Source organism: Penicillium riverlandense (assembly GCF_028828495.1).
Source record: "Penicillium riverlandense strain IBT 135883 chromosome Unknown utg000001l_segment0_segment0, whole genome shotgun sequence".
Lineage (NCBI taxonomy): Eukaryota > Fungi > Ascomycota > Eurotiomycetes > Eurotiales > Aspergillaceae > Penicillium > Penicillium riverlandense.
In genome coordinates, this window is record NW_026643194.1 from 2,146,154 (window position 1) to 2,160,623 (window position 14,470).

Below are 14,470 nucleotides of genomic sequence, written 5' to 3' on the forward strand. Positions count from 1 at the left end.
GCTGGGACTGCAGTACCGGGCTCTCGGTGTGTCACAGGCTACACAGACAGAAGCGCCTTCTTTTGGGCAAGCGTTGGCCGAGCAGGGTGCTGTTGCCATAATGGACGGAGGAAGTGTCAATAAAGAGGTTGAGTAGGTAGTGTGTGTTTGGGGAAACCAAGATTAAATGTGCCACTGTGGGGCTGGCTATCTACGAACGATAAGCCAATCAATGAAGGGCTACGATGGCCTCTAAACCGATCTAGTTAGTGAGTTAACTAACTGGTTAGTTACTAGTTAGTGAGGGTGAGTCACTGGCCGTTCATTTTTTAACCTATTTATATCGGGTGCGCAGAATGAGGAGTTTTGTTTCTAGCTCTACGGATCATGTCTCTGACAATACTACCACCAGAGCTGCTGCACCTGATAGTCGACGAAGTAACAGATACTTATGAAGCTCGAGTCCAACCTTTGGCAATCCTGAAGGCTCTCTATGATATCGCTCGAACGAGCCAAACCGTATGGAACACCGTGAGCTGTCGGATGTACTGCCATGATGTCCAGTGGCTGCGAAGCTCGGCCCTCGTCTGGGCAGCAACAACAGGCAATATGTCAACTGTAAAGAGTTCTCTTGCTCAAGGTGGAAACCCACGCGCAACCAATCATCACCTCCAGCCCCCGCTGTGGCTAGCCGCCCGAAATGGCCACAAGGAGGTAGTTGAGGTGCTGCTCAACTATGGAGCCGATATCGAGATCAGAAGTCCGACAGGGCTCACCCCACTTGCAATCGCTTCGCGGGAAGGGCGAGATGAAGTTATGGAACTCCTACTTCACCGAGGGGCAAAAGTTGATACCGAAACCACTGACCATTCGACGCCCCTCCTCTGGGCCCTTCGAACGGGAGCAACAGATGCAGTGACAATCCTACTCAGCCATGGGGCTAAACTTCCGAAGCCGCGTACCCGGCAATGCCGACGATGGGCCCTAGCTGCACTGGCTGTGGGCCCTGACCGGTGGACTCATATTCCTGAGATCAAGTTGCTAATGGAATCGGGACGCAATGCGGAAATGGAGAAACACCTTTGGAATAGCACACTGCCTCTCTCCTTGCAACACCAGCTTCTCGCCATATCCAGATTCCTCCTTCTCCCAAAAAACGGAACTCCCACAGAACACATTGCGGCACACTGTGATCGGTCCGTTTCTGAATATGGAAGATGGTTTGACACCATTCAAGACCTGCCATCCAGATGGTCAAGGAGCCCGAAGGGGACCCCTTTATGGTGGGCTGTTTACCACGGCGAAGAGGATCTTGTTGAGCAGCTACTGAAGATCGGCGCCCCAGTCAATGGTCTGGTTAGGTCCTACAATCAAACCAGGCAACCTAATCGGCTTCTTTCCCTTGCACTAATTAGAGGCTTTCCTGGCATTGCAGAGCTGCTGGTGGAGTATGGAGCCGATCCAAACTATGAGCTGCGAGCTGGCGACACTCCTCTCATAAGGGCGGTGCAGACTAATAACCTGTCCCTGGCATCGACCATCTTACGACAAGGAGGTAAACTGGAGGCTAATAAGTATTATCACCATCACGCGGAGCCACTGAAAATTGCAGTTGGAATGCAAAATGTCCAGATGGTGAGACTACTTCTATTGTTCGGTGCTTGTCCGAACGTCGAGGTCGTGGCATGGAGAAAGAAACTTCCACCAAGGCTTTCGCCGCCGTCTCGAGGTAGAGGCAGAGGCAGGGGTCCAAGACTGGCGACTTCTCATCGTAGGTTGTGGCAGACAGTCGAATTGGGCTCTATGCTCATATACGCCACTCGGCGAGGAAACAAAGATGTGGTGGACATCCTAAAAGAATTCGGGGCCGTTGAAGACATCGATTCCTTGGAGTACGAAGATTAGGGCTTACAGCTGACGGTATCTTGCCCAAAGTTTTGTGAGTCACATCAGTCCTTCCACCTTGCCGGTATCATTTACAAGTAAGTCTAAGTCTCATCGACATACTCTATCTACAGATTTCCTTGGCTCTAAGGTTTCCTGCTGTCTACTACGTTATGCCCAACATGGGGGAATTCTGCACACGAGCAAAAGTGTCGTCTGATGTTTTATGTCTTGCAGTAGGATATAGTGTTTAGTACCTTTTTGTAGCATACTAATAACGGGTCTGTCGAGGATAGACGGCCGCTAACTATAAACAGCCTTCTATCTCCTATGGCTAACCACGGCTTTATGCGTATCTCGAAAGGCTTGGGCGTTAAGGGGTTGAAATACCGATGAGCATAATCAATGAAGCCTCTTGTATTTCGCGGTTGTTATCGTCATGACGCCTGCTGCTGCTCTTTCCAGGCGGCCCGCTTGCGGTAGATATCGCGGCGGAAGGTCTGCTTTAAGGCACTTACCGCCTCAATGTCCACTGGTAGCTTCGCTTGGACGGCGCCGATGCCACACAAACCATTCTTGCGATCAATGAACCAGGCGAAAGTCATGCCCCCACCCCAACTCAGCGTACGCTCACCGTACCAGCCATCGATATCCTCCAACGTCAGCAAGCCGCTCAGGCCATAGCCCATTTTCGCTTCCGGGTTGACACCAACGGTGAAGAAGGTACCCATGGGGCTTGCTAGCGCGGCTTGGTGTCCCGCAGCCGCTTCGGAATTAAGGCGTTGCTGAAACATCTCGTCAACGGTGGCGGGATTGAGCAATTTCCCATCATTTGCCAGCAGCGAGCGCAAAACCTTGATGTAACTAGCACCAGACATGAATAGACCGTGGCCTCCAAAATCTCCACGGCCGGTCTTGTTCATGTCGCCGCCGCCACCGAGCACAGCACGTCCGACGGCGTCCGGGTCATCCGGGTTAAGGTCAACTAGACGAGAGCGTAGGTCCTCGCGCGTGACAGGGTAGAATTGAGCGTCATTGATACCAAGCGGGTCGAAGATCCGCTGCTGCATGCGCTCACCTAGAGTGCGGCCAGTCACCCGCTCCACTATGCGGCCAGCCCAGTCGAGTCCCGATCCGTACATCCAGCTGGAGCCGGGATGGAAGGCAAGCGGGTAGCAGAACAGCTCCTCGACCGACCGGGGCCGACCATCGTCCGAAGAAGAGAACTTCTCGCGCCACCGGGCGATATGTGGGTTACAGAAGTGGTAGCAGAGGCCAGAACTGTGCGAAAGCAGCATTTCGAGCGTGATTGGCCGGTTTGCCGGCTCAAGCAGAGGGGTTTCGCCGTCATCCGAGAAGCCAGTGATGACCTGCTTGGCAGCCAGTTCCGGCGCGACGGACGATAGGTCGCCAGTCAGGGACAGTAGGCCCTCATCGACGCACTGCAGGGCGGCGATAGTGGTAATCAACTTGGTGGCGGAGGCTAGGAAGAGCACGTCGTCAAGTCGCTGCGGGCGATTCTCGCCTGACAGCAAGGTGCGCTCGCCGATTGCCTTGTCGTAGACAAAGTGACCCTCGGCGTCGGTGGCACAGATAACGCCGCCGTTGATCTTACCGGCATCGATGGCGGCCTGAAAATCTATCTCTATGCCGTGGGCCATGATGAACCACCGTGTTATTTGAATTGCACGAGGTGAGATGGACAGTTGATTTTCGTGCCTACGCGCCGTGAACCGTGTCATTGCGGAGTCTGGTGGGGCCTGAGCCGCCTCTCCATTCTACTGCGCAGCATGAGACCTATTAGATCAAACTGTACTACCATATACCAGGCCATCAATTGTGTAGCTTTTCTTTTTTTATGGATGTGGCGCCTAAAATTTCTGTTTGTTGCCCTGATGGTAAAACTTGTCATGAATAGGGTATGTGATTATTCGAATCTTATGGTCGGAAGCGGGTCGGTCTTTGTAAATGCGCTGGGAGTCACATCGGACTCCTCAGAGCCAGTTCCACTCCCCATCCTGCCTTGCGATGTAGTACATCAGACCTACAGACGTGGCTGAGGTGACCACTTAACATACGGATGATCTGCACCATCCGGGACTAAGTGGTCTATGTCCGAAGTGTTGACAAGCCTTGGATGTACCTCCGAGAGATTTTTGATACCGATGAGCTTCATCACGCCTTCAACCTCCTCTTTGAGGACTGCGTGGATATTTTAGTATTTTTATCACAAGTGCAGTAATGTAGTCGACTTCACTTACTTTGGACAAGATGCTCCACGCCCTCCGTCCCATAATGTAATGCATAAAGGAAGGTACGACCGATACCAACAGCTTTTGCTCCAAGGCAAAGTGCTTTCACAATGTCAGCTCCTCGCCGGAAGCCACCGTCGACGTATACTTCCATTTGGTTAAAAACCTCGGGGCAGTTCTTGTGCATTTCCAGTAGCAAGAGAATCGCTGGTGGCGAATAGTCAAGATTGCGACCTCCGTGGTTGCTGAGCAAGATACCATCGACATTGTGTTGCATTGCAATCTTCGCATCTTCAGCACCCGTAATGCCTTTCAGGATAATTGGAAGACTGGTAATATTCCTGATCCATTGGATATCACGCCAGGTCATTCCCTGGTCAATATAGCTCCCCATAGTTCTTGTCAGTCCGTTGCCTCTTTTCCCCCCTTCGGCCCGCTCGCCGGTAACTGGGTTGATAATAACTTCATTATCCGCTTTGAGCCGTTCATCTGCTTCTCTCTTGCCTCTTCCAGCCGCATCAACGGTCAAGAAAATCGCCTTGATCCCGAGAGATTCGACCTTTTCCAGAAGCTCCCTGGTTTTTTCGCGCTGTTTGTTCATATACAGCTGAAATAGAAATGGGAAATCTGGAGCCTGTTGGACAATCTCCTCAATTGGATGACTTGCCGCAGTAGAAATCTATGGCTTATTAGGACCAGAGGGATTTGTTTGGAGATACCGAAACTCACTATCTCCAAAATTCCAGTCGACTTTGCACCACGTGCCAACCCCTTCTCAGCTTCGGGATTGATCAGCTTTGCTACGCCGGTAGGACAGATAAAAAGCGGCAACGAAACGGGAATGTTGAGAACTGTGCTTGACGTGTCCACAACAGACACGTCTTTCATCACTCTTGGTCTAAACCAAATTCTCCTGAGCATCGCATTGTTTGCGTCGCGCGTCCAACAATCAGTATCGGCTGTTGAGTAAAATGCAAATGCTTTCTTAGGCGCCGAGAGGGCAGCCGCTTGCTCAAAGTCGTAACTATACATAGGAGTTAACACAATTGCGCCCCCATATTTTGAATTGGAGCCCCGACCTATTGATGATTGTGTGTAAAGGGGGCCTGTCGCCCTCGGGACGAATCGCTGTGGGCGAATTTCTAGTGGTAGCAATCTTCCAATCTTCCGTAATTGTTGATCGATCAAGATTACCTTTGAAGGAATCCTGAGAGAGATTCTCTCTGATCAATGAGGCACCATGAATTTCCGAATAAGCTTCAGTGGCGTCTCGCCCAGCATACTTGAAGATAGCTTTGAGCCACCAAAGGAATGTCTTAGTATCTCGATATGCGCACCCAATTTTTTTTCCAGGTTGGAAGGTAGAGACGAACACGTACTGGCAGATCCCCCGGGATGTTCGTGTGCGAAATCAGTTACATCCCATATTTCATCATTAACCACAATCCAGCAGTCCTCGGGCTTGTTGTGCTTGGAAATGTGACTTGCGGGGAGGAGGCCGGTTTCCCGCATTGTGGTGTTGTAGGATGTTCCTAGATTTGGTGCTTGGCTGTTCACCTCGATGTAGGTTACAGGGACAGTTGGAAAGGGACCCAATACGGTTCGACTGAACGCAGTTTGCCTCCTAGTGTGAGTAGACTCCTTCGATTCACTCGAGATCTCGGGAACAACACCGAGGCGTTTGTCAGCAGAATTAATGTGAGGGGCCTCCGCAGATCTAGTGGTCATTTGGGGAGGATAATGGCCATCATCCAATAGTCGGGGTCTCCCCCACCCGCGAGCATCAGCGACGAGAAATTAGAAGCTTTTAGAAGTCACTACGATAGATTTCCTGCCTTTTCTGTCTCGGTATTCATTTAATTGTTGATATCTATATTCTAGCTCGGCCCTGCGTCTTGCTTTCCAGGTTTCGAAATTGCCGGAAGCATTCAATAGCTTCTGGGTTTTGAACTGTCGCACTCAATTTTACATCCTTTCCACTGATCATCTGTTTAACCGCTATTTCGACCCGTTTACCGTTGATGGTCATTGGTATGTCCGGAACAGCTAACACGAATTTGGGTACATGGCGGGGAGATAGCCCATTTCGGATCGCTGTTTCAATTTGGTTGCGCAGACCTTGTGTAAGTAAAACCCCAGGCTTCATCACAAGAAAGAGGAAAACCTGCTCGTCCACGTCAGTCGGTCTTCTGCGACCAACGCAAACGCAGTTGCCAAAGTAATCGGTGAATGGGCGTTTTTCAATGATGGCATATATTTCACCGCTCCCAAAACGGATACCCGAAGGATCTACAATGATTAGCAATCGGTACGTCGAAGGCAATAGAGACGTAACTCACTGAGGATACCGTCGCTCCTTCCTTGCATGATATAGCCTCCCGTGTTCGGATTTCTCCTCAGCCAGTCACGCTGCGCCCAGACGTCGACATTATCAAAGCGCTCGAAGTAGGCCGATTTGTATATCTTGCCATTGGAGTCACCCCAGAAGAAACATGGCATACTCGGGAACGGCTTCTTCACTACCATCTCACCCGCTTCTCCCGTATGTGCAATCGACTCCCCAGTCACTGGGTCCAGAATATCGACATCCATTCCAAGTCCAAGGATTTGCATTTCGCCTGCGTTGATTGGCCCAGATGGATCCAGAGCAATGAGAGCAGTGCCCGTCTCAGTTCCCCCAGCAATGTTGCAGATTTGTACCGAAGGTGGAAAGCAACGGTAAAACCACCTGTATTGCTCTATGGACAATGGAGCGCCGGTAGTATGGAACGTTTTCAATGGCGAGAGATCAAAGTCGATTTTCGGGACTGTTCCAGACATTTGGATTTCCAGCAGCAGACGCGGAGACGCACCCAGAAGAGTCACTTTGTATCTCTCACATATCCGAAGGAGTTGTTTCGCGTCTGGAAACAAGGGACTGCCATTGTATACGACGAGTGTAACTCCAGCCGTCAGATGACCACACATCCCATAAAACACAATCCACGACGTGCTGCTGTATTGCATGACCACGTCTGTTGGAGTTAAGCAGTCGTGGATCTCCGATATCTTTTTGAATTGAATAACGGCGCCGTGCTGGTGGACAATGCATTTTGGAGCCCCAGTCGTTCCCGAGGAATAACATATCATCAGGGGGTGGTGAAATGGTACCCTGGTAAATGAGAGTTTGTCGGAAAGAACGGACTTCCCCAAAAAGTCGTTCATGGGAGAGAATTCGCCGATGTCACCGGTGGCTACCGGTATGACATACACTTGAGGTCGCGGTTTGAGCCGGAGCAAGATCTTCTCGGTCTTCTGTTTGGTAGCCAATGCCTTGCCCTTGTAAATGGCGTGGCTATCGACAAATAATATGCTGGGAGTGACCTGCTGTAGTCTTGAAATACATCCTTCAAGTCCAAGCTCTGGACTGATGGAAGTAAAGATGGCTCCGATCGATGCCGCCGCATGGAAAATAATGATCGCCCAATTTGACGTAGCGACCACGGCAGCAACTCGATCCCCTTTCTTGATACCACTATGCCTCAACGCACTTGCAGTCTGTCTGACACGCTCTCGGAAATCTCGCCAAGTAAGAATTTCTCCTTCGTCTCTGTAGATGTCCTGTCCTTCCCTAATTCCGATCAATGCCACCGCGTCGGGGTCTGGGTTGGCAAAAACCACATTTTCCGCATAATTAATCTCATGGCCCAAGAAAAACGGTGGAATGCGGCTCATTGGAAGCGTATCATCGTAGGCCTTGTTGATGGTAGACGGCAGGGGAGGCACAAGCTCCAAGTATTTATAGAGATCGAGCCAGAAAAGATGCGGATGCTTAATAGACCATTCTTGGAGGTCTTTGGTGTTCTGATGATTCAAGGCAAACAGTTTGTTGACGTGTTCACGGTACTCATCCATGGCCATCTTTCCTTGCCTCTGCGAAGGTCGCCATACAATTTCCGGATCGGGAGTGTCGGTTGCCATATTTCAGATCAGCACAGTTAGCTTAGTTGCAGTGGCAATTCAGGTACTTGAGCTTATTACTTAAATCAATTTATGTTTCACTCATATTCAATTGTCGGTATTGAAGACTCGCGCTATGGAAAGTACCCCGCCACCGACTCTACCGAATGCTTCGGTAAATTCGGCGAAGTGGGGGAGAGAGACCCTACCGTTCCCAACGGAGTTCCCGACGATTCTCTGCCAACCTATGAGGATAGCTGAGAGGAGAAATATCATTATGATAGTACCCTATAACAGATATGACGCATATTGAGACGCAGTTGGCGCTAAACGGAGTAGCAGGTCCAGATGTAACTACTATCGAATTCTTCTGGGCGCAGCATACTAATTTTCTTCAGAATTTTCAATATAGAATAGGCAAATAATCACCATACGGACTGATCTCCTTTGTATATCATTTATAAAGTATAACGGAATCCAACTACTCCTTCCAAAACAGCCTCATCTTGACTCGCCTTTCTGTTCATTCTTGCAAGATGGGTTGACAACACGCCGACTAAAATGATAGAAAAGCCACAGCATCTAAGGCATGTTAGCACAGTCGACTGAATTAGAATCAACTTTTGACTTACCCAAGACAAGTATAAATACCTGGGAGATACTCAGGCGCATCTTGGGATCGGAAAACCAAGGCTCCAATAATACCTCCCGTGCCTCCTGATGTAACAAGGGTTGCGCTTGCAAATGCACGCTTCCACTGTCCGCAAACATTGTTCGCTTGGTATGCCATAACGCAAGGTATGGTGCTTTGTGCAGCTGCAGTCACCAGAAAAACACCAAAGTATTGAACTGCTGCAGAGTCAACCCAAACCAGAAGACATAGCCCACAAATGCCCTGCAAGCTATTCCATAAGATAAATGGACCTCTAGTACGATACTTATCTCCGATCCAACCCTGTATATACATATACACACCAGCAAAGAAGAAGGGTGGCGTGCTCAACACCTGCGATAAACCAACATTGAACCCCATCCTGCTGTTCAAAATGATTGGTAGGAAAAATGTGATTGAGTATGAGATTACAGTGTTGGCTCTAAATTCAAGTTAACTTTGTCCTTTTAATAGCCCTAGACGTTTGACTCACGCGAAGATAAGGCCAAAGCCCCAAATCTTCAGATCTAGAGCAGATGTTAAGAATGCACGCCAGGTGAACGGCTCATCCTCTATATCTTTTCGATCCTTTTCCAGCATGCTCATAACATATGCAATCTCCTGGGCCGTGAGGAAACCTCGGCGTTTGTGCGCATTGTGAGGAAAGTCGACAATTAAAAATGCTGCAACGAATGCAACCATGCATGTTAGTACTCCTTCCCAAATGAATATATACCTCCACCCCAAGAGTCCACCAACTCCACTCATCTGCATGAAGCCGTAGGCAAGAACACCAGAGAGTGAAGAACATGTGATGCTGATAGAGTAGAATGCAGCATATCGCTTATGTACGTCATCTAAATTCTGTTAGCAACTAAAATTGGACCAGGGAATATATGGCGTACAGCGACAATACCAGACCTGCAGCAAAAAAAGGGTCCCGGGAAGTAGTCCAGCCTCGAAAACTCCAACAATAACACGAAGACCAACGAGCTGGACCCAGGATTTCACGAACCCGAAGCATAACATAACAATTCCCCAAGCAACAGCGGTTACAGGCAGGAAAATCCGGGGGCCCATCTTCCGCACAAGGATCGCACTTGGCCACTGGCAAAGCACATATGGGACAAAAAACATAAGAATACTCAATGACTTTATTTTGTCAGTTTTATTGTCGACATCTCAATTGGCATGTGTCCACATACGAAGCGAGATCCTTTTTCTAATTCCAACTCCTTGGCCATCCCGGCAATGTTAGCGGAGCCAAGGTTGGCGCGATCGATTAATGACACTGCAAACATGAGCCCCAGGGCAGTGATCAAACGTCTGTCAATCTTGTGGAGGATTTTTTTTCTCTCTGACGGCAATAGGTCGTCTTCAGTTGGCTCATGATGGAGTTCATCTGCTGCCTCCACGTGTTCCATCGTAATCTTCTCCCGGCTTTCAAGATTTGACATCAATTTTGACATCTTAAAGCAGAATTAGATCTCACGATTTTCTTCTTTTTGTTTCAACTATGGAAGAGACGGGAATCATGGCATTTTCAAGTTAATTGATTCGAGTCTCGGCAAATTCGGAGATCAGTTTCTCCTCATCTGCTTAGTGTATGCGGAGTCGCCGAGACAAAAGGCGCTACTACCGAGAGTATAATTTGCCGTTCGGTATCCCAAAATTAGCGCCGAGGATAAATACTGGCAGTGCTATATCCCACGCGGGTATCTACAACTAAAATGATCTGATGAAACGAGTGCGTCTAGCAGCAACCAACAACGACGGCACCCGATACCATGGCAAAATACCAAGGTCTTAGCAACATGTCACCATCTTTTGCTGATACTGCAGACTTTGAAAATGCAGACCGTGGTTTCTTATCGTCACTAACGCCATGTGTGATCAAAAACGCTACTGGAAAGATTGTCTGGAACAATGACGAGTTCAGTTTCGTCAACGAACAGCCGTGTCCAGCCACTGTTAACCCTAAACTTTGGCGCCAGGCTCAACTGCTATCAAAGCAAGGGCTATATCGAATTAGCCCATCCATTTATCAAGTTCGCGGCTTTGACATTTCCCACATCACCTTTGTCGAGGGCGAAACAGGCATTATTGTCATCGATCCTCTAGTCTCCTGTGAATGTGCCAAGGCAGCATTGGAGCTTTACCAGTCCGAGCGAGGAGTTCGCCCTGTCAAAGCAATTATCTTCTCACACTCGCATATTGATCACTATGGAGGAGCGGCAGGAGTATTACCGACTTCAAAGATGGGTCCTGCGACGGACAATATCCACATCATTGCACCTGAGGGATTCATGAAGGAAGCAACCTCAGAGAATGTTGTTGCGGGGCCTATCATGCGCCACCGCGCAGTATACATGTATGGCTCAACTCTCCCCAAATCTCCTGTTGGCCAAATTGGCGTCGGACTAGGGATGGCGACTTCACAAGGCAAAACCAGCCTTATTCCGCCTACCATCGACATTGGGCATACCGGACAGACTTTGACTATCGACGGTGTTCGGATTGTTTTTCAAATGGTGCCAGATACCGAGGCACCTGCTGAAGTGAATATGTACTTCCCCGATGAGCGGGCTCTCCTGATCCCAGAATGTGCAGTCCACTGTATGCACAACATCACTACTCTTCGTGGTGCTTTGGTCAGGGATGCGAGGGCATGGAGCAGGTATCTGGACGAAACTCTTATGCTGTACTGTGGGAACAACAGAACAGATGTTTTGTTTGGGAGTCACAGTTGGCCAACATGGGGAAAAGAGGAGGTAAAGGGCTTGTTAGAAGATCAAAGGGACTTGTATGCCTATCTGCATGACCAAACTGTGAGGCGGATGAACGACGGCTGGAATGGCACCGAGATTGCCGAGGAAATGATTTTACCTGCCGGACTGAGGCGGGCATGGCATGCACAAGGATTCTACGGGAGTGTGAGCCATAACGTCAAAGGCATATATCAACGTTATATGACATGGTTTGATGGATATGCCGAGAACCTCTGGAAGTGGCCACCACATGAGGAGGGTTGCAGGTACATCAAATGCATGGGAGGCGTGGATGAAGTTTTGGTCAAGGCCAAGCTTTTCATCGAGGAAAATGATTTGCGGTTCGCCGCTACTTTGCTAGGTCACCTTGTCGCAGCAGGAGACCAGGCTGGGGGTTCTCCGGCCTCGCGAGCTGAAGGAAAGACAATGCTAGCAGACGTTTTTGAGCGCCTTGGGTTCGGGAGTGAAAATGCAACATGGAGAAACTTTTACTTGTGCCAAGCATTGGATCTGAGGAAAGGGGATCGACCTCGAAACAGATATCCGTCCGGGCTGGCCAAGTTTCCAGTAACTTTGTCAGTGGAACAGTGGCTTGGTGGGTTGGCCCTTAGAGTTGATGGTGAGGAGGCCGGGAAAGACGAAAGGCGCATATGCATTGATATCCGCGTTACGGACATACAGGAAACGTGGAGGCTGATCCTGAGCAACGGCGCCTTGACTTACAGACAACAAGATGACGGTACAACAGGCGTGGAATCCCAGTTGGATCTATCTCTGTCTCTAAACAAGCATGAGCTGCAGCAGATTCTGTCTGGCAGGGATGCAAGAGAAGCCAAAGTGCTCGGCGGCGATGTTCAGGCCCTCAATAAATTGCTTTCATTCGCGGGTATTGCTGGGGTGAGAATGAAGTCAAATAGTCATCTCTGAATCCCGCAAATTGCTATTACATGGTAGTCGTTTCTAAATGCCACAAATTGTTACTACTTGCTATAAGTGATCATAATGGTAATATAGTACTTCTAGGTAGCCATGCTATATGTGGATGAAGCTGTGAAGTCCTCTGTGAGCATGTTTGTTTATTTCTCACTCCTTTCTCCGCCCTCGCCTCTGAGATGAATTCAATGTTTAGAGGCGCCTAGAGCGAGAGAGCTTAGCTTTCGGTATGTATTGATCGGTTATATCGTGCGGGTCCCGAGATACTTCGGCAGCGGGGTAGACAGCTCGGTGGCTATCACATTAAAACTACCGAGGATGCTCTGTATATATTCTCATCATTATAAATGTATGACTTTCTAGCAATCGCATAGATACCAACCACTTCACTGATTAGGCAAAAAAGATGGCTTCTTCACCATTTGACAGTCCGAAAGAAAGGCAACATGCGCTTAATTTTGCATATATGGTGAGACGAAGATCGATGATTGCGGTGATGAAGACTGACATGTTGCTCTATAGTACGGCTATCCTCTCTTGGAGTACGGCAAATATGTGGCACAGTTTCCCAATGCCTGCACCAACACTCTCTACCATGACCGACGACTTTCGACTTCAGATGACCTCAAGATAATTCGTCCCAACTCGGACACGTTGTATTCCACTATCTTCGTGGATCTGTCCTCAAATGACCTGCAAATTACTATTCCAGAACTTCCAAATCGTTATTGGGTTTATCCCTTCTATGATCTGTACGCGGCCTTTTCACTTCTCGTTAGGATCCGATCAGCTTACTCTTGGTTTCCACTAGTTATGGAAACGATATAGGCAATATCGGCAGTCTTCAAGGTCACCAGGCGGGCACGTACCTCATCCGATATACCAGTGAAAAATTTGGTTTCTTCCTCGGTTCCCCGCCGGGATATGAAGGCGATCGCGATATTTTGGGATATATCAATTTGCCCACCCCCTACGGTATATGCCTTGCACGATTTGCCACAACACAAGCTGTCCAGGACCAAGAGGCTGTTTGTAAGTATCAGGATCAGATTCGACTGTCATCTATTCCACGGCTTGCTAGGCGTTCAGCTCCTCGGTTGCAGCTCTCCATTTTTATAGCCCCTAAGCATCAACCATCACGGAAAGTTTCTCCTGAACAAGCCACCTTGAACTTGACCGCATCCCTGGCTCATTTCAATCCTTCCCCTGTCTTAACGGACAGACAGTGGATTTCTGACACCCTCGCACGAAGCGGAATAAAAGATGGTGTTTTCACTTGTCCTGAGGGAGTTGATATCTCGCAAGTCTCCGAGTTCGCAGACACTCAAGCTCGAAAAGGGCGGCAGGCTCCTGGTGGCACGATGGACTTTGGCAATGGATGGATCTCTGCGTATCCCAGCTGTATGGGGAATTTTGGATCCAACTATGCTGCAAGATATTACATAGCCAGGTTCGGCTACCTGGGCGTTACGAGCGATCAGGCAATCTACCCATCTCGACCGAAGGCTCTCAGGTTTAAACATAACGAAGCTGTTCTATTACGCTTCTCTCGCCGACCAGTTCTCTTCAAGACCGGGTTCTGGAGTCTAACCGCTTATGATGCAGACCAGTATCTCGTCAAGAATGACATGAGTAGGTACGTTCTCGGAGATCGAGATAATATGACCTTTCCCGATGGAACCCCACTGGACGACGAAAGCAAGGATGGCGAGTTTTTCATTCTGTTGCAGCCCGCGGACGTTCCACCACCCGCCAAATGGAAAAATAACTGGCTACCCTCACCAGCAGGGGGTGGAAAGATGTCAATCACATTGAGGTTTTATGGCATCAAGGAAGAGATGATGCCCAAATTTTACGAGTATCCGAGACTCGAGTACGTCAAAGCAATCACTGAATCACACAAGTCATTGCTCTGAAGAGGTCACTGTGGGTCTGTTTTCTTGAGTTGGATGCCATTTCATGTTTTCAATCACTTGCATGGCTTGAAATTTGGGTGCAAGCGAACGTAGCGCCCGTGCCCTTCGAAGAAGTGGAAGGTTCCAGAGATTTAGAAGCGTGAGGAA

General features: G+C 49.0%; 5 protein-coding genes across 5 annotated transcripts; 2 read left to right on the plus strand and 3 right to left on the minus strand.

The window, feature by feature from the left end:
- Positions 1-366: 366 nt before the first annotated feature.
- On the plus strand, positions 367-1,884 carry N7474_000880 (ankyrin repeat domain-containing protein; the record flags this gene model as incomplete). Its single annotated transcript, XM_057192295.1, has 1 exon — positions 367-1,884. The coding sequence occupies one exon, from the start codon at positions 367-369 to the stop codon at positions 1,882-1,884; it is 1,518 nt and encodes a 505-aa protein (XP_057057248.1).
- A 416-nt stretch (positions 1,885-2,300) lies between these two features.
- N7474_000881 (serine hydrolase domain-containing protein) lies at positions 2,301-3,524 on the minus strand (the record flags this gene model as incomplete). The annotated part of the gene is made up of 1 exon (XM_057192296.1): positions 2,301-3,524. One exon carries the CDS (start codon positions 3,522-3,524, stop codon positions 2,301-2,303), a length of 1,224 nt encoding a protein of 407 aa, XP_057057249.1.
- Positions 3,525-3,790: 266 nt separating this feature from the next.
- N7474_000882 (acetoacetate-CoA ligase) lies at positions 3,791-8,075 on the minus strand (the record flags this gene model as incomplete). Its single annotated transcript, XM_057192297.1, has 8 exons — positions 3,791-3,881; positions 3,942-4,065; positions 4,125-4,794; positions 4,845-5,139; positions 5,195-5,408; positions 5,495-5,832; positions 6,167-6,404; positions 6,455-8,075. The coding sequence occupies 8 exons, from the start codon at positions 8,073-8,075 to the stop codon at positions 3,791-3,793; spliced, it is 3,591 nt and encodes a 1,196-aa protein (XP_057057250.1).
- A 535-nt stretch (positions 8,076-8,610) lies between these two features.
- N7474_000883 (uncharacterized protein) lies at positions 8,611-10,175 on the minus strand (the record flags this gene model as incomplete). The annotated part of the gene is made up of 6 exons (XM_057192298.1): positions 8,611-8,636; positions 8,706-8,906; positions 9,030-9,148; positions 9,200-9,563; positions 9,612-9,858; positions 9,912-10,175. The coding sequence occupies 6 exons, from the start codon at positions 10,173-10,175 to the stop codon at positions 8,611-8,613; spliced, it is 1,221 nt and encodes a 406-aa protein (XP_057057251.1).
- A 318-nt stretch (positions 10,176-10,493) lies between these two features.
- N7474_000884 (uncharacterized protein) lies at positions 10,494-14,323 on the plus strand (the record flags this gene model as incomplete). The annotated part of the gene is made up of 4 exons (XM_057192299.1): positions 10,494-12,371; positions 12,930-13,159; positions 13,219-13,439; positions 13,527-14,323. 4 exons carry the CDS (start codon positions 10,494-10,496, stop codon positions 14,321-14,323), a joined length of 3,126 nt encoding a protein of 1,041 aa, XP_057057252.1.
- Positions 14,324-14,470: the final 147 nt, after the last annotated feature.